This window comes from Lonchura striata, chromosome 12, assembly GCF_046129695.1.
Source record: "Lonchura striata isolate bLonStr1 chromosome 12, bLonStr1.mat, whole genome shotgun sequence".
NCBI classification, from domain to species: domain Eukaryota; kingdom Metazoa; phylum Chordata; class Aves; order Passeriformes; family Estrildidae; genus Lonchura; species Lonchura striata.
This window is the reverse complement of record NC_134614.1, coordinates 5,207,293-5,233,644: the sequence shown is the minus strand read 5'-3', so window position 1 is coordinate 5,233,644 and position 26,352 is coordinate 5,207,293. Positions and strand designations below refer to the sequence as shown.

General features: G+C 43.8%; 1 protein-coding gene across 5 annotated transcripts in view; it reads right to left on the bottom strand.

The window, feature by feature from the left end:
* VGLL4 (vestigial like family member 4) overlaps positions 1–26,352 on the bottom strand; it is a 77,644-nt gene that overhangs the window by 17,269 nt on the left and 34,023 nt on the right. For all 5 annotated transcript variants that reach the window (XM_021530466.2, XM_021530464.2, XM_021530465.2 and 2 more), the window contains one exon: positions 7,206–7,392. In XM_021530466.2, the coding sequence (XP_021386141.1) occupies positions 7,206–7,392 (187 nt within the window). The remainder of the gene's footprint in view (positions 1–7,205; positions 7,393–26,352) is intronic.

Here is a 26,352-nt window from a genome sequence, read left to right as displayed (position 1 = left end):
ATAAAATCTGAATTACCGAAAACTCTAGAAGCACTATAAAAACAGTAACAGCTTCATTGTATATTGCACAACTATTCAGACCAATATAGTAAAATATTTCCTTGAAAAGCTAGTAACCAAATGGACCCCAGCAGCAACAGATGAGTGTTTGGAGGGAATTTCTGCAGCTCAGGCGCCCCACACCATACAATCAACAGTCTCCTCTCACAGAAGCTTCTGGTTTAGGGAAGACTTAATTAGAAAAGCAAATCACAAGCAAAAATGTTTGGGGATTTTGCTTACTCCCTTTTGAAGGTAATGGCTTGTGAATCATGCCAGTTGCTGATTAAAAATGTGACACAGGTTTATGAAGCATCATTTGGGCAGCAGAACATTGCTCCTGTCAGGGCTGTCAGTCATGTCCACAGGGGATCCATCTCCATGGGATCCACTCACACCTCACACCACCACAGCTGTGCCTTCAGTGCCCCTCTGGGCCATTCACTGAAGAGCTGCACTTGATGCTCCTTGTGGGTCCTGTTCCATTTGGAATGATCTGTGGTTCTGGAACCCACCCACAGGGGGTCCATCATCCACAGTGGGACCAATCCAGCTGGGGATTCATCCACACCAGGCTCCTCCCACATGGGATCCATCTCTGTACAATTCCCACTGGGAAAAAGACCCCAGCACTGGGATCAAACCCTCCAGGCCCCAGTGGCAGCTAAGCCCCTTTATTCCCTTCCTCTTTCTTTGAGGCCAATCCTCAAACCAACCCAGCCTCAGCCCAGCCTCGGGACATGCCACAACCCCCAGCCCTGTAGCTCAAGGATTCCCTGGGATCCCTCAGCTTCCTCCCCAGATCACTGTTTGGGAATTCCAGCAGTCTGCCAGCACCTGGCAATGCTGCAGGAAGGAGTTAAACCTGCCAGGCTGTGTCTGCCATCCTACAGCATCAGCACTGCCAGCCTGGGGAACAAAACTACTGATTCAAGTAGAAATTAAAGTAAGGTTTTATTCCAAACCTTACCCTCATACAGTCATTGTCTATAGCAACTGTGTCCATAACACTCTCATTCTCAAGAGCACAACTTTCTAGTAAAAGGCACATCTGTCAAACTGCAGGAAACATCTGGGAAAATGGTTAAATAGAAAGAAGTGAGATTAAACCTTTGTTTCCATGGGATTGGATATACATCCAAAGAATGTTTGCAAAGGTTACTGGTTCTTTCCTTGCTTCTTTCTAAGATCTCAGGATTTTGGATCGGTGCTGAATTTCACCCCTTGCAGACATAAGTTGATTCACACAATGTAAAATTTTTCTTTTACCCTGGGGTAAAAATCCAACATCAGGGCTCAAGGGATTCCCCATTCATTTAAGAGTTGGATTCAATGATCCTTGTGGATTCTTTCCAGCTTGGACTATTCTGTGATTGTGGTTCCCACTCCATCCCTGAGTGCACAGCACCCCAGATGCCTTCCCTAAGTGGGTGATCAAACCCCTCTGGGCAATACTAAAACAGCTTTGCCCTTGAGAGGCACTTGGAGCCTTGCCACACCGTGGAAGGGTCATGCTCCTCCACAAAAGAGGGAAAATGAAAGTGCACAACATGATATCAAAGCAGAATTCTGGGACTGGCTAACAAACCCCTTCTATCTGCAAGTGGAGGAGACACCTGAGCTAACATTGCCTGGTTTTTCAAGTACCTCAACATCTACCCAAATTTTGACAGATAGGTCTTTTTGTGAAGTACTGATAAGCTATCAATCAAATTGCTTTTAGCACTGAAACTGTTCCTAACAAACCTTTCACATGTGCTTCAACTGAAAGGGACTGGAGTGCTTTTTGAAACTCCCCCGTGGCTAAGAACTGCACAACTCTGTGTTAAATATTAACTCAGATATGGTGGCTCTTTCAAGTCTGTCTCTGAAGATTCCATTTAACATATATTCCTTGAAAACAATTTAATTTTGTGCACTGTGTGATCTCCATTTATAAATAAGAAAGTGTCTGATTCACTCCATCATTCAAGCAATGCAGACAACAAAAGGAAAAAAAAGTTAGTAAAAGCAGTTTGTCCACTTAATCAACAAGAGCCACATGGGCTCAGTTCCACTGAGGAGTTCGGCTTCAACAGGACTCCTTTGAAAGCCCCAGGTGAACCCCAAAATCCTTCAAGGGCACATTTGTGCCGAGGACTGGGTGAAGACACTTCACACAGCAGATGAGAGACACTTGAGTGTTCTCAACTGTGTGCTGGGTTTTTTTCCCAACTCCAATTTGTCACAATAAAATGACAGTGGAAACATATTTCTCAATACCACATGAAATTTGGAACCCAAGGAGCAGCAAAGATCTTTTCTGACAACTCCCACGCTACCTCTGAGAGCCCGTTCTGCATCTTTTCAAGCCCTGCTGGAGCCACGTTCCTCCACAACAGGGAACTGATTTTCTGCAGAACATTTCCACCCTGTGTTCTCAAGGAAGCTAAGGAGGAAGGTGACAAGAATCCCCCTCTAATGAGGAACTCAATATTTCAAATCTTACTCAAAATTTCTCCCTTTGAGCAGCTCTAAACTTGCTGAAGATGCAGCTGAGCCTGCTCTGAGCAGGAGGTTGGATGAAATAGTCTGTTCTAGCCTGAATTATTCCACGGTCTTCAAATAAAGGTAACTTTTACCACTTTTTTAAAGGATGCCCCATTAATTTCTATCACAGTGTCATTGAAGTGAGCAAATGCCACTGGATATTCATGGTAAAAAACTTGTGGTGTAAGGCAGCTTCTGGAGTGTTTTGGGTGGGATTGACATCATTCTTCAGTGTAACAAAACTGAAGACAGCCCAGAATTTGAAGAGTCTGAAACTACACGTCATTTTATATGATACACACTAAAGCAACTTATTCATGTGCAGACCTTTTACTACAAGAAAAAGCCAAATTATTTATCACACAAACCGAGACAATTATTCCCTCGACTTCACAGCTGCAAACATTTAGCTGTAGGAAGATTTTTATACACAAATAAATTGCCATCGCAGTCCCAAACCCCAAACGCCAGCTTCCAGGCTGACGTACTCGGCATAAGGAACAAAAATAATGGTCCCCGGCTGAATTCCAAAGGCCATTTCTTTGGAAGGGGCAGCGCTGTGCCCGCTGGCCGCAGTGGGGACTCTTAGGGCGGCGGGGCGGCCGGGACAAGGCGGCCTTTGTGTGCCCGGGACCGCGGAACGGAACGGGAGGGACCGGGAGGGAACCAGCCACCGAGCCCGGGAGGGAAGGAGGGAACAGGGAGCCCTGCGGAGGCAAAGAACCGGGAGGAGAGAGGGAGAGAGGAAGGAGGGAAGAAAAGGGATAGAGGGAGCAGGAGAGCGGGAAGGAGGGAGGGAGCACGGGAGGAGCCAGGGAAGGAGAGAGGGAGAGAGGAGGGCAGGAGGGAGCCAGGGAAGGAGAGAGGGAGAGGAGGGCAGGAGGGAGACAGGGAAGGAGAGAGGGAGAGGAGGGCAGGAGGGAGACAGGGAAGGAGAGAGGGAGAGGAGGGCAGGAGGGAGACAGGGAAGGAGAGAGGGAAGGAGGAGGGCAGGAGGGAGACAGGGAAGGAGAGAGGGAGAGAGGAGGGCAGGAGGGAGACAGGGAAGGAGAGAGGGAGAGGAGGGCAGGAGGGAGACAGGGAAGGAGAGAGGGAAGGAGGAGGGCAGGAGGGGGACAGGGAAGGAGAGAGGGAGAGAGGAGGGCAGGAGGGAGACAGGGAAGGAGAGAGGGAGAGGAGGGCAGGAGGGAGACAGGGAAGGAGAGAGGGAGAGGAGGGCAGGAGGGAGACAGGGAAGGAGAGAGGGAAGGAGGAGGGCAGGAGGGGGACAGGGAAGGAGAGAGGGAGAGAGGAGGGCAGGAGGGGGACAGGGAAGGAGAGAGGGAGAGAGGAGGGCAGGAGGGAGACAGGGAAGGAGAGAGGGAAGGAGGAGGGCAGGAGGGGGACAGGGAAGGAGAGAGGGAGAGAGGAGGGCAGGAGGGGGACAGGGAAGGAGAGAGGGAGAGAGGAGGGCAGGAGGGGGACAGGGAAGGAGAAAAGGAGGGAGCCAGGGCAGGAGGGGGCCCGGGAAGGACCCAGGGAAGGAGGGAGAGAGGGCAGGAGCCGGGAAGGAGGGAGACAGGGCAGGAGGACCCCGGGCCCGGCAGCGCTGCAACAAGCGCTCCCCGCCCCGGACGGAGCCACCCGCCCCTGCACCGCACAGAATTCTCGTGTAATCCTATTTCCCAATCACTCTGCTGTAAACCGCGGTGGTTTTAGCGAATTCACGGGAAAATAAAGCCATGTTTCAAGCCGAGCCTCAAAACAAGCTCCCTCCTCCTCCACAGAGCAGCACGAAGCCAAAAGCACCTTTTACTTCAGCAAGACTTTTAACTTCAGTGAGTGCATTTCAAGTTAAACAACTGAGGGACACACCAGAAAGTGTGAAATTCAAATAAGGGAATATCATATTAACTGTCACTTTATTTTAATTTGGAAGTACCTGTTTTTCCCAGCCAAGGAGTTTATGGGTATTCAAAACTCCTACCACCACAAAAACAGAATCTATAGAAGTACATGAAAGGGAGGCAGTGTCACATCATGTTTTTTTAAAAAAATAATCCACAAGTTCTCAAGTATGTTATTATCCTAACACTGAGAATTCTCTCCTTTGAAAAAGCATATTTGATAGTGTTCTTTGCACATTAATTCCATTACACATTTGAGGATCCTGCTAGGCATGCTAGGGCATTTGATTCACTCTGCTCCAGAGACTGCACTCCAATAGTTGTGTTTTTCCACAATAAAAGTAAACATACCCAAGTCCAGCTCACAAATGATCCTTCAGGGAATTACACCTGAGCAGGGAATGTCTCAAAGCACTCAGTTTCCCAACAAAAGGCTGACGTAACTGGATTTCTAATAACACATCCAAATGGATTCATTCCCGCTAAAGCACAGTGAGGTGCTGCTACCTCAGAGTTAAGATCAAATTGCTAATGAAAAGGTTCCACCATTTATAATGAACCAAAGACACAATTCTTGGCCTATTTAATTGCATTTCCAGCCAGAAGATGCTGGTGTTAAGAGAATGAATACACAACTGCTTCCCAGTTCTACCAGCACCATCACAAAGACCCAAAGGCCTGAACAAGAGCTGCTGCTGGAGGTTATAAAGACTTCTGTCAGCCATGCCCAGGTTTTGTGTCAGGAACACTTTCATCCTGTGCTTTCAGGGAACTTGGCCCTGAAAAGTTCAAAATACACAGCCTCAAACTAATCTTTACAGTTCCAGTCACAGAAATGTCTTTGCTGACACCACAGACACCATGCCACCTGATCTCCACACTACAATCCACATCTCTCACACATTTGGATTTCTAAATTGAACATTGTCAGCCTTACACTTCCAGAACCTCCAAGTCACTACAATGGCTGCCATTATTGTGCTCCAAAAATAATTCTTTCCCCAAATCTACTGTGTTTCCTTGGGTGCAAACAAATCAAGCTTCCATAGCACACTTTCCACCTCCCAAATAAAATTCTCTGGACAGATCCACAGGGCTTGAGTAATCCAATTCTATAGTTAAACCAGAACATCAGAATCAGAAAAAGATGGAAAATATTAAAAACAGTCAAAAAAATAACTTCATTTGAGGCAGGGAAATGACAATACAATTCAGAGAATGTTTGTGAATTTTCCTGATATATCTGAAATACACAGAAATCCAGCTATTTCAGATTAATCATAAATGTTTGAGTTTTTATAATATTCCATTGAAAGCATACTTTTGTATGGCCAGATCAAACTTACAAAATAAAGCAGAAAAAGAGATGGCCTCATGGATGCTATTTTAGATTATAATTCATCTGCCTCAGATAGTTTAATTGAAACAGATTAAGTCACATGAACCCTGGGCAGAAAACCTGTGCTTTTTATTACAAGAAGAAAAGACGCATGTCTCATATATAAAATCACAGAAAGAATCTATTGAAAAAAAAAAAAAAAAAACATAAAAATGTACCACACTGGAAAATATGAGACAGCTCTGACATTTAGCTAAGGGATCACATGAAATAACTGCCTGCATCTTTCAGTTTTGAACCTTGGTTGCACATGAGCCTGTTGGTTCAGACTTCATTATTTTTATGGCCTCCGCTATATAAAGTGTTATAATGTACGTAACTGCCAGCTGTGTTTTATTTTATCAGTAGAAAATGAGCCTTAAAAAAAAAAAAATCACACTTTTCCCCCATAAAGTTACATAACATTTCAAAAATGCCATAAATCTCCTCAGTTATGTCACGCATCCAGAAATGCAGCACACGGTTCTATCCAAGCCCTGCTGGCCCCAGAGCAAGGCTATGAATAGTTAATTTTTTTAGGGAGAGGAGGAGGTATGTTGTAAATGAGAAGTGAGCTTTTATTGTTTTGCATTACTTCAGTGCTGGATTCCGGATTTGTAACAAATTCCAAGGCTGCAGACTGCGGGCCCAGCCTGTGAGTAAGGCTGCGGTGATTTATGGCAGGATAAATCCCTCTGTCCACATCCCATGACTGTGGAATGCACGGAATGCCGGGGCTGCAGAAGCTGAGGCAGCAGCCACAGGAGCTCCATCCATGCTTCCTCCAGGCAGGAATGACAGGAATTCTCCAGCAGTGCCAGCCAGGCTCACATTCCCAGGAATGGCATCTGCTGATTGCCCAACACAGCTCATCAACGCCTTACCTGGCCAGCACATTCCACACCTGACTGTCAGAGCAGGAATGTTTAGCAACAACTGCAGCTTGCCCAGTTGTCAAGGCAGCCCAGGAAGCAGCTGGCTCGGAGCTCCTGGCCTTGGAAAAATGCAAAGCACTTGTGTTCCTCCTCCTCCTGCTGCTGCTGCCTCCCCACCCCCAGCCAGAGCCTCAGAATGGGGGGAAGTGAAAGGAGCGCCTTACAAAGAACGAGGGAACAATACTGCAGAAATTGCAAGGTGAATACGTATGGCGTGTTATAAATAGTTAGGCTGAGCTAATTCCTGTTACTTCACACTGTACAAAAACAAAAGAAAACATGAAAACCCATCTAATCATGGCGGCTCTTGTGCAGATCTCCCACACAAGCTGGAACAAAGGGAGAAAACCGAGCACAAAGTTGGAGCCAGGACACGAATTCAGCAGATTTTAGCATGCAGCGCTCAGTTCCATGTGCGGACGGACGCGAAGCACTTACAGATGCGGGTTGAACATGCGGCTCATTTTGGAGACGTGGTCGTTTTCACAGTCCAGCTCCTCGTCCCCTTGGTCCATGCTGAGCTTCCTCTTGCTGGGGCTGATGGGCGGCGGGCCCGTGCGGTGGTTGCTGAGCGCGGGGGATTGCAGGGGCTGCATTCGGGGCTCCCCTCTCAGCGCCGCTTCACCTGCCGGGGACACACGACAGAGGGTCACCGCCACGGGGACAACAGCGACAACCATCCCCCACTTGGGAGCACGCAGCAAAACCCCCCAAAACTCCCCACTAACATCCCCCAAAATTCCCCAGTAACACCCCCCGAAATTCCCCAGTACCCTCCCCCAGACTGCACACTGTTGTAGGATGTACAAGGCATCCCAAGCCATGCTTTATGCTGGAACAAACATTGAGAAAAGGCAGCAGGAGAGGGGTAGCTCACCCCAGATGATCCCAAAAGCTGAACTAACCCATCTTTGCAGCAGCTTTTTCACTCACATTCCCCCTCAGCTTCTTCACTCAGATTCCCCCTCAGCTTTTTCACTCACATTCCCCCTCAGCTTCTTCACTCAGATTCCCCCTCAGTGTTTTCACTCACATTCCCCCTCAGCTTTTTCACTCAGATTCCTCCCCTGGCAGGCTGCAGTCCCAGCACCGGGCTGTGATTACCTCACTCTGCAAACCATGACTATTCACAGAGAAATAAAAGCTTTGTTCCTCTTCTTACAGTCGCGGTTATAAATTCCAGGGCTACAGTTCATGTTAATGCCAAATATTTCAGATCTAAAACTGAATAAACGTTCAGATTCTCAGATGATTCCCTTTATAAAACACTGTCCAAAACAAGCTTGTCTGGTATATAACTATGCAAGGGGAAAATTAGGGGGGAAACTGGAACTTGCTGATTCAACTTTTAAGTATGTCCCTAAATGTCTTTCTCTATACTTTAAAATTACGTTTGGATCGACGAACAAAAGAGCACAACTCTTCAGCAGAGGAATCACAGAAATGCTAATTTCCAGCTGGCGGCAGACTGAGTAGATGGTAAGTTTTTATATAATCTCACATTTCCCAGAAAAAGCCATAGCCAGCACATGGGAGCTGTGTGTAAGCAATGCTACAGTCGGCTGTGCAGAGCACAGGACAGATCGTTGCTAAGCAGGCATTAAAGCGTGACCAGGGCTTTTCCCATTTCAATTAAATGTCTCACTACTCCTGTAGCCTGGAGCACAGAATTGCACTTCACCACTATGGACTTCACTGGAACTCACATCCTCAGGTCATATTTAGACCTCATAGGGATTTAAAGGTGTAAAAAAAGTGCTTTTGGGGCGCCATCAGGGGCTTGGAGAGGAGCTAAATTAATCAGGGTTACCTATTCTGGTAATATCCCTGAAATAGCTGCTTTTGCTGGAGTTTAAAATTTGTATTTTTCCTACACTGCCAGAAGCATTTTGTTTTTTACACAGCCATAATTTCCAGATCTAAAATTAGGCCTAAGTTAACTCCATCTAGAGCCCTGTGGTACCTGACAATGGAAATCTTTGTGTGCCACCACACATTTTCACATCATCACCGAGGCAGATGATTTATAAAATGCTGCCTTAATTCCTACACATGACAAATAACATTTTGTTGGAAAAAGAAGGAGCAAGGAGAAAACCTCCTGAATGTTTACCAGTAAAAATAAGCATTCTGCCAATTTAGTCAGCATAATATAAACTAGCAAATATACGCTGACCTATAATACACCACAAGCCATGATTTCTATTAAAGACTCTGGCACCAAATCTAAATAGGAACTTTCCATCTCAGCCCTGAATAGCAAAAACTGTGCCCTGCTGCAAATGCACTGGGACAGACACCCAGAGCTCTCCTGCTCCAACCAAACATTAATCGAGAAGCACCCACAACCACCCCAGAGCCATGAAAAAAGCTTTTATCAACACATCTTTTGGAAATTGTTTTCAGATCAGTACATTTGTGCATTTTTCCTTTGTATTTTGCCAATAGAAACCCCCACCTACAGAGTGTTCATGTTCTAAACTTTCAAAGGAAACCACATCACACCAGTTCCTCTCCATGTGGAATCTCCCTCACTCCTGTCTTTGAAAAGGAATAATATAAAAGCAATGTCAAAAGATAAAGCTTTCAGCACCTGAGGCTGCAGGCTGTGTCCTCCCACCCATGCACAATCACTCTTCTCCCTGCAGTATCTCCCATTACTTCTGGGGACTCCAACACAAAATTCCACAACTGCAATTACAAATTACACGTGGGCACCTCACTCCCACTGACTCCTGAGCAACTCCGAAGTGCCTTGGGCAGTTTAAATACCTATGTAAAGCTAACCTGGGCGTTACAAAACACCAAAAAATCTCTTCTCTAGACATTCTTCAATCCAGTAAATCGGAAACCTGCCCTTTTTCCCCAAACAGGACCTGATACTATACAATTACCAAGATTGGGACATTTTATTTCGAAATTTAAAAACTCATTTCTTCTATGTATGGTAAGAACAGTATTTATATATTGATATTCAGACTGAGTATAAAATCTGGTAAAAATGCTATTGTGTGCTGGAAGAAATCTATTTTAAAGAAATTTAGCAAAGAAAGAAAGGGCTTCTAATGAAAGCCTATCCAATTTGATAATGCATTTTCCTGATTATGCAGGGAACACCAAGACTTCAGCTAAACATATTAGGATCTGACCAGCACCACTGGGCCAAAATTAATCAAATTAACCAAACTTTGAACAGGTGGGAGCAGTAAGAGTCTCTTACAGGACAGACAGGACAGTTTAGTTTGTACAACCCCTCCTGCCCACACCAGGCAGGAGGACAATGCTAAAAAGAATCCAGACAACAGGGAAAACCTAGGAAACAATCTCTTTACATCGTTTAGAGGGATAAAATGCAAATTCCTCTACTGGTTTTGCACAGCATCCTGAGTTTGCATGGGGCCTGCACATTTGATTAGGGCTAAAGTGCTCTTCATTTAAATAAAACTCCTTCCCCACTACTTCCCTCCTTACCAAACATGAATTTAAAGCAGAGAGAGAGAAACCACAGAGGAGACTATGGCCCCAAATGCTGTTTCAGGGACTAGATTTGTCTCCCCCAGCTGACCACACTCCATGGAAACCAGACTCCCATCACACAGCTGGCAAGGCAACACTCTGATAAAACAACTGTGTTTTATAAATTCCCCAAGTCCAAACTCCAGGCTTCAAAATTCATTACTGTGACGGCTTGTGTCTGCCCTGCAACTGAGAGCAGAGATAGCAAACACATTTATTGTGCTTCTCACAATGCTCCTCTTTGTTTCAGCCAGCAGCTGGTGGAAGGCACTCCAGATCTGCTGCTTTCAGATACTTCTACTTACAACTATTCATACTAGTCTTTTTTTTTTTTTTCTTCTCCTCCTCCTTCTTTTTTTTTATTAAAACTGTTGGGCAACATGATAGAGCACAGACAAGCTAAACAAAGATAACACCGTGACGTAGCGTCTGCCTATAGAGCAGCTCCGCTCTCGCTTGACACCAGCCCATGCAGTCAGCAGGAATGTGCTTGATTTTAACCACTTAGGAGCCTGGCTGAAAGTGCTTCCACTCAACACAAGGTTTGTCAGGCCAGCAGCTCTTCCCAGCCCCTCAGAGCCCTGGGACAGCTCTGGGTAAACAGAGGATGTCCAGCTCTGTTTGCCTTTCTCTGGCCAGCGGGAGCCATGGCCCCAGTGGAACGTCCACAACGCAAAAGTCGTGTTTTAACAAGTGTGCCTTAACATAGAGACACCAGAGGGGTCTGAAATCTGTCTGAGAGCTCCAGGAGTCACCAAAGACTGGAAAAACAAAATACACACTACTCTGGCAGCAAGCTTCCTTCCTGTGACTCGGTATGGGCTGCACAGACACAGGGCTGCCATATCCTATCCCCCCTCCCAATTTCCTCTGTCCCGCTGCCTGCTTGTAATGCACAAAGTCTGAGCATTAATTACAGCCCAGAAACCCACATGTGCCTTTGTCTTGCCAGCTGAAGGCTGACATGGTGCAGACCTTGGGCAGGTTAGAATAAAATTCCTTGAAAGAAAATCCCAGCACTGCCCTCACTCGTTTTTGTTCTTCATCTGACAGACGAATTTACCCACGAGAGTGAGTTCCTGACAAGTTTATTAACTTTTAGGGAAAAAAAACCAACTTAAAATTCTTCGGTTGTGGTGTTTGTCATCAAGGTCCTTACCTTTAAGGTCTTGGATTGAATTACTATGACCTCAGGCCACTCTATTAAAAAAATCATGGGCAAGAGCATTAAACAGACTTTAATTAATGGGCATCACACCTTTAATTACTTTTTTCAATACCTGCAGACAAACTCTCATTAGTGAGAGGAGTTGCCTTATGTTCTTAAGGTCAAATTTCCAGGAATGAGTAGGACATGAAGACCTTCAAGGGCAGCTTTTTCTATTGATTGAAGACCAAAATTTACTTTCATGGCATATGCTGAAAAGCCAAGATCTTCACAACAGCAATACAGATGTGAAAAAGATACTATAAAATAAAATTTATTCTATTTTCTATCACTATATTCTAAAAATCATTAGGAAATTGAATAACAAATAGATTGGAAGAAATTTCTAAACTATTGCATGTTTTATTCCACTATGGCAAACACAAGAATCAGTGTGTGCCAACACAAATTGGGATAAATGGCATAAAAATTCCAGTTCATGCACAAAATAAAAATAATCACATGATTTGAGATATCAAATACTGAGCAGGGAAGCCACCACAAATTACTCAATTCAACAAGTCATCAGAACAAGTTCTCAGCAGAGAATTGCAATGCAGCACCGAGTCCCTGTGCAGATGTGGCCAGCTGCCTGCTCTGGGTGTTTGTACAGTGGGAGAGGACTGACAGCCCTGGCACTGGGAAATTCTGCTGAAATCAAATCTGTGTGAAACAGGCTGCAGGCAATCTGAAAAGTGTGCAGTTCCAGGCATATCTGCTTCACTTGCTTGACCAAAGACAATAAATTAATCCATTCTCGGGAGGAAATCTTGGGTCACCATGAGAGACATGCCACGAAGAATTACTAATTATATTATTTGTATCATTGCTGATCACTTCTGCAACCCTCACTCAGAAAAAACAAACAAAATCCCTTATCCCAAAAACCAGCATTCTGCAACACTACTTTATTTCAGGGTTGCTTCTACAGAAGAGATGATTTAAGATGAGCTTAAATAGGACTTAATTCTGGGAAATAGTAGATCAACCACTGTAAACAGAGTCACAGTAGTCTGTATTTTCTTTAGAGTACATTAAACAGGCCTATCTGGAGAGCATAATAAAACAGCAAACTACAGAACAACAAAAAATTAAGTATTAATGGCAACAGCCTGATTAAAACATGCTGCTAAGACATCAGATCTTGGAAATATTCTTTATTATAATTGACAGATTTCTTTCAGCAGCCAACTTACTGATTCCTTTATCTGCCACATATTTTATTGACTTTCTGCTATGATAACAAAAAACTAATTTAGGAAACCAGAAAGTCACATACACATGTGGAAAAAAATTGGCAAAAAGCCTCTTTTCCTCCATTTACAAAACATATGAAAAGCACTTACTCCTGGAAGCAAGCTCTGGCTACCACTGTGCAGAGATTTGTACGCCAGAAAACCCATGGCCAAAACCAAAATCAGTGATTCAAGTGACTGCTCTGTGCTGGCTCCTCCAGCTGCCCCTGCCTGCCAAGCAGGGACACGTTCTGCTCCTCACTGCAGGCAGGGACATTAAACAGTGACCTCTGCTTTCAATCACCTCCACCCACTTCCCTCCTCTTCCCTTCAAAAGCCTCACAAAGGAACCAGAATTTGGTGCAGCAGCATCACTGGCAGCCTGCAGCAGGCTCGCTAGAGGATCCTTCCAAAAATATCTTGTTAATCAAAATTAGAGATCATTTCTACTTAATATGTCTTGAAAATGCTGCATTATGTACCAAAAACTACAGTGCAACGGGCATAAAATGGCAAATTTCCTTCCCCCAAGCCAGTATTACCCTATTTGCTCCTCCAGAGGTAGTGTGAAAAACTGACTACTCATCTGAAATTCTCTCCCCTCATGCTGTAAAAGCACAGCTGTACAAAATACCATGGCTACCTCAACTGCCTTGGCTGGGGAAGTGCTTCAGTCCCACAAACTGTTTCACAAATACATAAAATAAATAAAAAAGTCTTTGCTGAACACTTCAACAATGGCTGAACATTTTCCCTGAAAAATTCAGGTACCTTGTACTTTCCCTGGCACCTAAAAACACCAGGTACCAGCTGAGGGAGTCTCCTTGGTAAGGAGGCAAGAATTGATGGCATGGGAAGAAACAGGGCAGCAGATTTGCCACATAGAAAGCAGGGTGGAATAAATTTTAATGCTGTGGTCTGGCAGAGCTCCTTAATATTTCCTCTGTCAAACTGCAGCTTTCACACCTCAACAGTTGTGACTGTGAGGCTGTGTTCACTTCCAGCCCAACAATGAACTCAGGCTTGGGTCTAACTTTAGACCATGAGATTACTTCATGAATTTGCAGCTCTCACTAAGATCATGCCCCATTTAGGTAACTCCTACAAAACTCTGAAAAAATTGTTCCTTTTTCTGCTCAGACTACCTGTACTCGTGCAAATTGTGGCTAAAACAAGATTTCAATTATGTGGCAGGCATGATTTGGATGAAGTAAATGGTAAAACTACACTGATCCCCAGATAAATAACACCAGGGTTGGCTGTAGGGTCAGAAAGAAATTCTCTGACAGAGGACAGGTTTGTGCTCAAGGAGCAGGGCTGCACCCCAGGAGCAACCTTTGAGCCTTTCTGCCAGCTCTCCCAGGAAAAACCTGCATCAACCATCCAAAGTCAGGAGGGATGAAAAGTTAGCACAATTATCATTTTGTCTCTGCTCAGAGAAGAACCAGGCTCTGGGCTAAGCCCAGCTGCTGAGTCCAGCCAAGAGCAGCAGTTTGGGTATCCCCAACATAGGAGGAGAGGAAGGGAGACAAAGGAAGAATCCTCTACACTCCCTGCAGAAAACAGTCAATTCCAGATTCTTTTTTGCTTAGCAAACATGACATTCCTCTTTACTGGGCAGCAAAAGACATGCGTGATAATGTGATTTTATTGAAAATGTAAAAGCATTATCAATACATTTTTTAAATGAAATATAATTAAGGGAACATATTGAAGACATTGTTTCCCAAACCAAAGGTGGTTTCAGATCTAGATGTTCTTTTTTTGGTCACCAAGACTGAGAGTCTTAAATGACTTTGTTACATAAAAGATGACAAAGCTAAACTAATCAAAGACCAGCTGAAAAAAATCCAAGCCAGAAGCCCTGTCATCTATTTGAAAACTAAATCAAAGTCACGGCAAGGTCACGACAGAAGAAATTGTAAAACTGGGGCTAAAGCAGTATTTCAATGTACTAAATCCTACCTTATATCTGTATTGTAATGTGAAGGCAAAAAGAGACAAATTCAATTCATGAAAGTTCAGATTTCAATAATTCCCCCTAAAGAGAAAATATTTGTTACCCTCCCTCTGTTTGGTTGGGTTTTGGGGTTTTTTGGGTATTGTTTGTGGATACTCAGGTGTAACCACACCCTTGCTCCAATGAATGATATTCCATGGCTATTATCCTGTAACACAAATTAAATTCTGTGTTCAGTGTCCCTTGTGGGTATAACAGTCAGGATGTGCTACAGCAACCGTGCTTCACACATTAATTCTGAGATGTTCACTTGCAACAGGGTCATATTGAAAGTAAATCCAATAAATTGTGCAGTCTCCTTCATACGGATTTGAAGCAAAAGGTGGAACAGAAAGGTAAAAAAATATTCCACTTATTTCAACTGGAGCCTATTTTTAGAAGTACTACAGTTTATTGCAGTTTAAAATAAACATGCTCTGAACACCTTTTCTCACATTATTCTCCCTTTGCTACATGTGGAAAAATTCAGGCCATCAAGAAAATGAGCTCTCTAAAAGAGCTGTGAAATCTGATATCGTACTTTCCAGCAATGTTTCTTTTATTCCCATTTTATTTCCCCCCAAATTCCCTACCTGGAAGGTAAAATGACCCTCAAGAGAGGAGAGAAATGCTTTAAAATATGAACAGAAAAGCAGATGGATTTAAAATGTTAGGAAAAGACAAGCACAGGTAGGTGCTGCCTTTGGGACGGATCTGGAATAAAGCAGGGTCACTGCTCAGGGCACTGTGCAAGATCCAGAGGGGATCCCTGGGATTTGCATCCAAGTGACCAAATTCTCTTCCTAAACCACAGCAAAATGAGAACAAAAATCACATTTGGCCCCACAAACACAGGAAAAGGTTGGATTTCCACTTTGGTTTTGCTACCTGATGTGCAGCCCCATGGTCTCCCATGAGAGGGACACTCATGAGCCCCTCCAGCCAAACTGATCAGAATATCCAAGATTTTAATCCACTGAGCAGCAGAACAATCCCAACCCATCTCCAACAAAGAATCCACTGTGGAGAACAAAATCCCTTTGTTCTTCAGAAGAGGCTCCAAAATCCCTTGTGCAGAGGGAGAGCAGAGCGAGGGAGCAGTGAGAAGTGCGCGGGGCAGGGGGAAATTGGGAATCCTCAGCAAAGCTGGGGAACCTTCCAGAGGGAAACCAGATCCTCTCTGGAGCATGGAAAAGGAGCAGGATGTGCCAGCCTGGCCCTTCCTCCTGGGCAGGGCTGAGACAGGGCCCAACCACTGCCCCAGACAGGAAAATAAAGCAAATTCAGCTCAGCACAAGCCCTGGATGGTGCTGAACATAGGACCTTCACTCCTCTGGATTTGTGTTGAGGTGTAGCTCAGCACTCCCTGCTCTCATGCAGTGTTTTATTACCCAGGAACTCCTGAAGGCCTCTAGAAGAGCCCAGAGAACAGGCAGCTCACGAGATTCAGAGGAAAGGATTCCATCTAATTTCTCCAGGGCTATGGATGCTGGTATAAAGAAACACATAAAAGCCAAAATATCACCACTGTTCCTGACAGGACTGTCTTCCAAGATAAACAGGCACACAGCACCACTAAGGAAAAAGATAAAACTAAATCTGTGCCTCTGACAGAGCAGTTTTTAACCTTGGGTTCATGACATACAACTACATTGATTTTAATGGGGAAAAAGAAAATACCTATGAAGAGACATACAGAAAAAAAAATTAGCTAACCACAGAGCCCACAGGCTTTCAAAGTGTTGCTCCACTGCAAGGTTTAGCTGTGAAAAAGCTGGTAGCACAGAATGAACCCCTGCCCAGAAGGACTAAATGTGGTGGATGTGAATTCAGGCACTCCCAGCCAGGCCAGCAGCAGCACTGGGATTGCTGGAGGCTGTCCCAGGGATAAAAGGGACCAAGTCCCATGGTGCCAGTCCCGTGGTGCCAGGGGATGGATGGCAGCACTGGCCACTCAGAGCCCGGCTGTTTATTTCACAAGCAGGGCTGGCTTCGTGGGGCCAAGTTGCAGGGTCACTCCAAATCAATGTTCTCTCCAAGGGGAAGAGAAGGCAGGGCAGATAGAGGGAGGGATTGTGTTTGCTACCAAGAAATTACATGCTGCCTGGGCAGCCTTTCTCACAGTTTTCTGGGCACTGAGGACAGGTTTTCCAGAACTCTTGGAAAAACAAGAACAAGCAGAGGTTCTTATTTTTGAAGTTATCTTGACAGTGATGGGGTTGGAAGGGGTGAGCAGCACCAAAGGTACACTCTGCCTTCAATCAGAGCTGTGTCTTCCTGCCCTATCCCTACTAGTCCTTAGCTGAATCTCCTTTTTGACAACTCCAGGCTCCTTCATTTCAGAGCTGCAGAAGCAACTCAATCCTGACAGAACCCAGAAAGACTGGGAAGTGCAGATGGATTGGTGGAACAAAGGTAACAAAAACACATTAGCTGTGTGTTTGTGACCCACCACTCACATCACACTGTTCCCACAGGAGCCAGAAATCACACCTCTCACTGCATTACTGTGATATAATTCCCCAGTGAATCACCTGTTAAAACCTTCTCCATCTCATTTGAAAAACATTTCTGCAGATCTCTACCACTTCATCACACATTTAAGATGTTCCAGCCCATAATTAAACAAGGGTTGTATTAACTGTGAAGTTTTCAATGGAACCAAACAGCAGTGCTGGGGGCAGTGAGACACTGCATTATTAATTAAAAGGTTTGGAAACCCTGCTTCAGGTTATAAATGGGCTCAGGCTGGCTTGCACTGCAGGAGCACAGCTGAACTGCTATTTCATTAAGTCTCTGATCCCAACTCATCCTGCAAAGAGAATATAAAAATTAACATCTGTGGGTACATTCCTTTCATCCAACTCAACAGGCTGTGATCTCAAGGAACTGACCTGGGAAGGTCCTGTGGCCCAGACAGGGGAACTTCAAATTCTTCCCAGCATTGTCTGCAGGGCCTCATTCCTTTGATCACTTAAAAAGACTTAACTACATCCACAGAAGGAGATTCCATCACCTCAGTTTGGGTGGGATGCATTACAGAGGGACCAAAGTCACAACAATCTGGTCCAAAAGCTTCTGTTTTCCCTCCATGACTGCTGAGCACAAAATAAGGATTAAGTCCATACAGCATCAGTCCAAGAATCATTGTTTTTACCTGCTTAGCTGATTAATGACATATTTTATCTGAACATCTCAAACGGGTAAAAGCAATTTTCTTTACTAATAGGTCACAGTAAGGTTTAGCAGCTGTAGCAAAATGGTCCAATTGAGGCACTTGGAATGCTGCTGTCAGCTTTATCCCAGACTTCTGTGAGTTCAACCAATTACAGCTCTTTATTCCCCACTGTAAATAAGGATAACAGTCATTGTTTATTTCACAGGGCTGGCTGAAAGTTGAATTAACTGGGCTTCTGTGAGAGCAAGGATTCTGCAGAGAGGATTAAAAATATACGCAAATGTGAGCATTAAAATGTTTGTTGTCATACTTGTTGCTAAACACACCAATTGAGAAACACTTGAACTCAAACAGGGTAGTGTTCAATTTACTGTACTGCAAATCAAAACTCTGAACATCCACGGATCAGCTGTTAAGGAAAACAATGTATCTCAAAGCAGTCACAGTCTTACATATTTGGACTTTCAGGAGTGTTTAAAGAAAGATAACTTTTTTTAAGCGACAGGCTGAGTTAAATACATGGGTTATGTAACATTAGTGAGAGAAGCATTTTTGAAGCTAGAGAACCCAGCCAAGGCTCTGTAAACATCCTTGCTAATGCTGGAATTCCTATTTTTGCTACCTTTGGTAAATGGCTCAGTGTGATGCCTGCAGCAGGACAAGAGCAGAGTGTTCACCTCTGGGTTTAGAGTGTTCAGCAGGAAAAGTGTGCACGTCAGCATTGCCCCAGCTGGCCTGAGGAGGTTTCATCCACGCCAAGCACAGAGTGGCTGCGAGAGCTGCGAGATGCCCCAGCAGGGAAACTGCAGGCTGGGGGTTAAACAAGCACCAGTGCACACCACATGGCTGAGGAAGACATCTAACAAGGATCACGAGCATGAGGAAGAATATTTTTAAAAAAAATCCCTTTCAAAGCCATAAATATTTATACTACATCCAAGGAACTGGCTGAGTTCAGACTTGCCTTATATGAATCATACAGCACTTCCCTCAGCCCGTCCTCATTTCATGTGCTCTAGGTAAAAGCACCACAGAGGAGGTGCCCCACTTGTGTCAGCTTCTTTTTCTCTATGCTAAGAGCAGTTGTTGTCGAGCTGCTTTAGAAGATGCTGCTTTCCAAAGAATATAAACAGAACAACCGAATAGTCCTATTTTAGTTGGCTAGCTCTTGTGTAGCGTTTACTGATCTTCCCAGACCATTAAGATTCACAGGAACAGTTTCCCTTTGCAGAGACAATTTAATTTTCTTTACAGGGACATTTAATTACAATCAGCAGAGCACCACAGAAAACAACTACAATGCTGTAATCCAGAGCCAAGAAATCATACTTTTCTGAAAGGTTCTGCTCTGAAAATGTCCAAACCTGCTACTGTCACAAACATAATTTACTTTCAGAAGTGAGACCTAGTAAACATTAGCAATGAAATAACAAAACTGTAAGTCTCAATATCATCTCTAAAGTGCAAGCACAGTGTGTTGATACCATTTGCAAAAGAAATAAATCTCCATTCATTCCCAAAAGACCAACAGCTACTCAAAAAGATCCATTTGGCAGATTTGGGTTTCACTCTTCTCATGCAAAAGATGGCTAGGCTGGACACTTTGTAGGTTGTAACTACAAAGGGTACTGCCAATCTGCTGTTCTGGGATTTTCAGTTAAAACAAAACACAATAAAAGTTCCAAATTCGTTTCTATTCCCATACAACAGTGCCATTTTTACCCTGGGCAAAAAAATTTGACTACATCTCTCTTATATCTAACTACAACCCATATTTAAATGAAAAAAAAAAATCTATTTCTGCATGCTGAGAAATAAATATTAAACCTCACAAAGCAGGAAAGTGCAGTGCTGAGAGGTTTCCATGCCTGCCCTGTCAAATGGGTTTCCAGGAAAATCTACTGCTTTTTAAACACAACTGGTTCCAAACTTTCCCTGGGAGAGCAAATATATTTCCTGGAACCTGCTAGCAACATTTGGAAGAATAGGAGGAAAGTTATACACTACCATGCCTGGTTCTCACAGCTGACAGGGAACACTCCAGAGTGATGAGGAGTGAAAAGGAGCATGTTTTTAAATAATCAGAGACTCTTGTAACAAGGGGAATTAGGAGAGGACAGGAGCCATAGGTTCTGTGAGGGAACTGAGCTGGCACCTGCCTGCTGAAGGCAACTTCTCTTCCTCTCTGTGTGCCACCAAGGCTGCAACATTCCACTTTATCCCAAATATCATCTGCTTCTATCCATGAACACCACCTGTGGATGAGCTTTTTCTCCAAAACCAAAATGAGCCACAAGCAGCACACAACATTTTTGGGGGGAAAAGCTGGGCTGCACCAAGTGGTACTATGCTTAACAAGTTCTTGCTTTTAACACTAGCAACAACCAAGTTTAAAAGAAAAGGGAAAAAGTGTTACTTAAAAAAATCTGTTACCAAACTGTGTCATGAAATTTAGGCAAGGAAACACTCTAAACTCCTGTTAAAAAAAATAAATCTGATACCAGCCAGTGCTGTGAAACTTAGATAAGGAATGATTCCAACCTCAGTTCCACACTTTTGTCCCTACCACCCCTATCACCCTGAGATTTAAGGACTGCCATTCCTATTAAAACGGGACCTCTGAAGATCTTTGATGAAGCCCCATCATCTCACCCAGGTTTCTGGGTGACTTTTCCTTTGGCTGGAACCCATGCTGTGGTGGAGCCGGGCACCTCAACTTCACCAAGGTTGCACAAGAAGCTGTACTGAGACATTTCTTAACAAGAATGACCTTTTCTAAGGGAATGGCCTCAACTTGCATCAAGGGAGGGTTAGGGTGGATCTCAGGGAAAGGTTCTACCCCAGAGGGTGCTGGGCACTGCTCAGGAAATGGGCATAGCCCCCAGGCTGCCAGAGCTGCAGGAGCTCCCAGTGATGCCCAGGATGGGATTGTTGGGGTGTCTGTGCATGGCCAGGGGTTGGACACATGGTCCCTGTGTGTCCCTTCCAGCTCAGGACATTCTGTGATCCTGCGAACTGAAGTCCCCCAAGCTTGCCTTACCCTCCAATCAGTGCCAGCTACTTCTGCTACTAAAACCAAACCTCTTCCAGCTCCATCCATCCATAACACAAGGTTTACAAGTGGGCAGAGATAACCCTAATTAAGAGCTCAACTGCCTGTTCAGTGCCCTGGAGGTTCCACGTCCCCCCATCCCTCCCAGGACACACACCAGTGCTCCCTGAGCCTCACTCACAGCTGATCCCACTGGCAGACACAGGCTGAGAGTGAGAACAGTAAAAAAGCTGTGAGATAAAGCACCAGGGACAATCTGCCCCCAGGAAATCCAAAGGGAGCCTGCTGGCACTGCTGGTGTCTGTCCCTGCCCCTCAGCCTCATCCCACAGTTATCCCCAAAGGCCGGGACAAACAATGCCCCTGTGTGTGCAGCTATCCATGCTGATCTGGAGAGCAATTTGCAGAGGGATGATCCAGGCTGCAGGAAAAACTGGCTGCCTTTAAAGAAGGAATTCAATCCCAAAGCCCTCCCAGTTCTCTAAGGCTGAGGAAGTATAAAGCCATTCTTGTAAACACTTCTCCAGGAACTTGTGTTCACCACTACCTCACACTATTATCAGTGAGAACTTACAGGCTCTGTCCTGCTGGATTATTGTTAGTGTAAACAACTTTGCTAAATTGCTTGGCACTCTGTCTGCATGCAGCATGTTCAAACTCTGTAGTCTATTCAGCCAAAATCAAATATAAAGGCCCATCTGTATTAAACCTCAAGAAGAAATTAATAGACTACTATTTTCATGCAAAGCAGATATTTAAAAAAGGCAAAGCCAATACATATGGATGAACTTTTTCATTCATAATTTTAGATGCCACACAATGAAGGCTGTTGTTTAAGCTTTATTTTTTCTCTAACAGCTCTCCATACAATGCAGTGCATTGTTCAAACTCTGGAGCAATTTAAGCTTTTTCAATGTCTCCTAAAATCCCTGGATTTATATCCAAAGAGAGCTGACACTGTAACAAATTTGACTTGTGAGTAACAAGTTACAGCCTTTAAGCAAATTGCTCATTAACACAGAATTCAACTTACTGCTACAAACCTCACTACCTTTTATCTCAGGAAAAAAAATATGCTGCCTATCTTATCTACAGAAAGCTGTGGGATAACACTCTATTATATTTGGGTTTTTAATTTCCTTGTTTGAGTTCTCAGTACAAATGCTGAACTAGCATCCAGGGTGAGAACTCCAGAGGGGGAAAAAAAAAGTTAAAGCATGACCTAAATCTATCCTGCCTTTGATGATGGAGGAAAATAAACTGAATTTTGCTGTCAGTCCTGAAGAGGATATTCCCAACTTCATGTTAGGAGGAAATGAGCAAGAAAAGCCCAACTGTGAAGCTGGGGCTCTTTGTTTTTTTCCTGAAGATGAAAGAGATTGAAAATGCAAAACCCACTGAATGTTCTATAAATGGGGACCGCTCTGTAGATGCATCTTAATTTACATGGCTTTGAACAGAATTTTTACACTGTGTTACAAATAAGAACACTTAATTTGCCATGAAGGAGATTCTTATCCAATTCTTAGCAGAATAGTGCTTAAGTCATTTTACATATTTAGAAACTAACCCGAATTTTGCAGTTAATAGGAGAAACTGATGTTAGAGAAAGAGAAAAATGCAAGGTCAGCAGAGAGAGCTGATGGAAACTCTTCTTTAGAACTTAAGAAAACATGTTGCATTTCGTCAAAAAGCAAATTAAGTTAGCAGGATCTGTGCCTCTGATAGCAAACATCTGAAGTGGCCTTTTGGGGAAGACACAGACATTTTCAGGATGCTTTGCAGTGCCCTGAGAGGACACCCAGCTCTGCAAGCCAAGGAATGCTCCAGCCTTACAGGAAGTCAGTGAAATAATTATGTAATATGCCACTAACTAATGAAAGCTGTCCTGAAACCAAAGAGGGGTGTTTTGATAGAAATCTGGATCCAATTTTCTTCATAAAAAAAAAAAAAATCCCAGTCTTCTAGACTATCCAGAGAACTCTACATAACTATTTTGAGTGCTCCAAGTAACATGCCTGGGGGATTTCTTAGCATCTTATTGCATTTCTTTATACCTTTCCCAGCACAGCAGTTCCAGCCCTGAGAATGCAGCAATAACCCAGAGCATCTGAAACGGGGAGAGAGAGAGGAAGGAAGGCAGAAATCTGCCTTCCAACACAGCACCATCTGTGATAAACAACAGAACGAAAGGGATCTGCCTGGAGACTGCTTCTCCTCATGCATATTCCGTGGGAAAGCAGGAGCCAGAACTGGCTGGACAGCCCTGGAGTCAAAGAGCAGCATCACCTGTGCTCTGCTCTGTTTTGTTTAACTCTGAGCACTCCATTACCTCAACAGCGGGCTCAGAAGGAATATTGAGCCAGAGTTAAGTGAGTTTCCACCACAAAACGAGATGCAGATGTTCCAGCCCGGATTACCTGGCTGGATCAAGTGGCTGCCATTCGATAGGAAGCACTGGGAATGCCAGCCTGCCTCAGAATGCTGCTGCTCCTTCTGCACCTCTGCCAGGGCTCCCAGGAGCTTCCTCATGGCCCTCAGCTCATTAAAGCAAAATAATGATCTGAAAGCACCACTCATTAAACTGGCCGTTGTTGATCGCTGGCAGCAAATGTTGAGTAGAAGAATATCGGATGTATTCACGCTAAAGATGAGCATCCAGATGCCAAGGCAACAATTCTCTATTTCTACTTTCCTATTGCACCAAAACTATTATAATAAATTACTTGAAGTGGTTGATCATCACTAATAGAACTGTCCTTTTCCACTGGTGAGGACTACACATCCCCACTGGAGTGATTTAAAAATTTTCTTTCAAATGTCTTTTTTATGCAACTTGCTAAAAAAAACCCCAACCCATTAACATTCAGATTTTTCTCCAAAAGCATCAGTTGGATTTGAGATTACCATGGGGCATCATGGGGGTTCAAAGCTAGTAAAGAGATTAAGAGAAACCTCCAAAGGACACAAATAATCAGTGTAAAACAAACAACCTTGAGGAAAAGAAATGGCTTTATCCTGTGCTTCAGAGTTATGGACCACCTTTCTAAAACTCTTTCCCCTCATTTCTGGTTATAATCCTTTTCCTAGCTGTGGCTGTTTTAATTACATGAGTGCACAGAAATCTCCAGGAGGCTACAAAGGCACCTTCAGAAGTCATTTAGAAACCTCCTGCTCAAAACCAGCCTCAGGCAGGATGGGATGCTCAGGTGGGATTTGAGTATCTCCAAAGGTGGAGACTCCACAGCCTCTCTGGAGAACCTGTGCCTGTGCTCTCCAACCTCACAACACAAAATAAATCACCCCACCTTTGAGAAAACAGCCAGGCCTGCAGCCCAGCCTCACTTTTGGACAGCTAATGGGAGAACTTCCAGCTCTCCCACTGCCAGCCCAGCCCCAGCAGAAGGACAATTTGCTGCCCACAAGGCAGATCCCATCTATGTTATCACCATTTCTTCTCTTCCCCCAGAGAGGAGGCCAAAATCAGAGATGTGTTTAATGAACTAAACAGCACAATATTTCCATGCTGGGAACTCCGTGGCTGGACTGTGACCACGAATGGCACAATTTAGGAGCAGACTGAGATGAAGACACAGCTGAGTTCTTGGGAGATTCCTGCTCCTCCCAGGCAGAAAAGGCTCTCCAAGGCTGGCATTAACTCAGCTCACAGATAACAAACTGCTGTCCGGGACTCTAGCTGGGCAAGAAAATGCAGGACCATGCTCAGGATGCAAATCACACTCCTCTGCTCCATGTCCAATTTAAGGGTTGACAGATACACACATTGGAGGATCTTTTCCTATTTCTTAGGGATCAACACATCTATGATCCAAAGGCTGTTGCAAATCCAACAGTTCCAGTGCCAGAAGAGTAAAACCATCAATAAACTTCATAAAACATGCTGCCATAGCTCACCAGCATAGAAATAATCTCAAAAACAAAAAACAAATGCTTCAAGAACGAATCTAGGGGAACAAGGAACCCATCTATTTCCTGTGGCCTATAGGCCCATCACTCTTTCCTCTGAAATTTCAAACCTATTTTTATCTTATCCTGCATCTTTAGAAGTACTTTTCAGGAAGGCATCCATTTATAAGTAGTTCAAGTGTGGCTTTCAGTAAATCCTAATTAATTGAGTTTGAGAGGGAGTTTTGTTGTCAGTGCAGTTACTACTGCAACAGTGTCCCTGGAAAGACAAGATCCATCACCGCTGACACAACTCACTTCTAAAATAAATACTATGGCAGAGGCCAGGAAGATCTGTAGGCATCTCTAAAACACCCTTTGAGTTCAGAGCAGATGTTGCCAGTGTTTACACTTTTTAAATCATTGGGATATAAACACCTCACTATAAACACCACTGAAGTTTTGCTTTTCTTCTCTTCATTTTATGTGTGTTTATTTTAGTATTAAAAATGTTAACTTCCAGAATAAGGAAAATAGCAACAGATGTTTAATCTAAACAAAAACTGCTCCAGTAGAGTGTATTCCTTAAGCTGTTCTTTTGCTTTTGTACTATTAAAGCTAAGATATGGTTAAATAATAATTACTGGAGAAGAGGGTGGGGAATAAAAATGGGACTGGAAAGAATCTTCCATAAATATAAGGCATAATTACAATGAATTGAAGTAACGAGCCAAAACTACAGAGCAACAAAACTTAGTGAAAGAAAGGTGTATTATGTAAATAAAGCTTTGCATAAAATTCCATGGTCTTCATAATTATCACTTGCTTCTCAAGAAAACACTAATTACTGCAGAGAGCAGTGAAAAAGTTAAAGGATCATGAAATGAAAAAGTTAAAGGATCCTGAAAGTTGTTTTTATTTTTTTTTCTTTTAAACCAGTTTTCTTGCTCTAACAAAGAAAGCATAGCATAAGAAAGAAGTTGGGAATTGAACTTCACAGAACCCCAGCTCTGTATTATTCAGCTCATCTTCTGTAAAAGAGCTTAATCCAAATGAATATATACATACATATTTGTCCAAGAAAGAAAAGGCAGGAAAAAAGGAGAAACAAAGATATTAACAGTACAACAGGGAGCCCCTGCACTTCCTGAAGGGAAGCAATGAGGCCATGCTGGCTTAGGGATAGAAAAGACTGTGATTTCCAAAGTGAGATTCAGCTGCCTGCGTTCTGGCCTGGCCTTTTCCTGAGCACTGTGAACAGATATCTCCTTGGCCTGTGTATGCTCCTCATTGTTTCTTTCCTCACAACTCCACCAAGTTTATTTTCTCAACGAACGTGGAAAGCGTTTCTGCTGAATCAGAAAAAAAAAAAAAAAAAAAAAAAAAGCTTTTCGCGGCGCTTGTGTGTGGCTCCAGCAAAACCAGCCCCGCTGCCAAGCCGAATTAGCTCAGTGGTGCCTTTCTCTCCAGGCAAAGCCAAGCCATAACCGCTT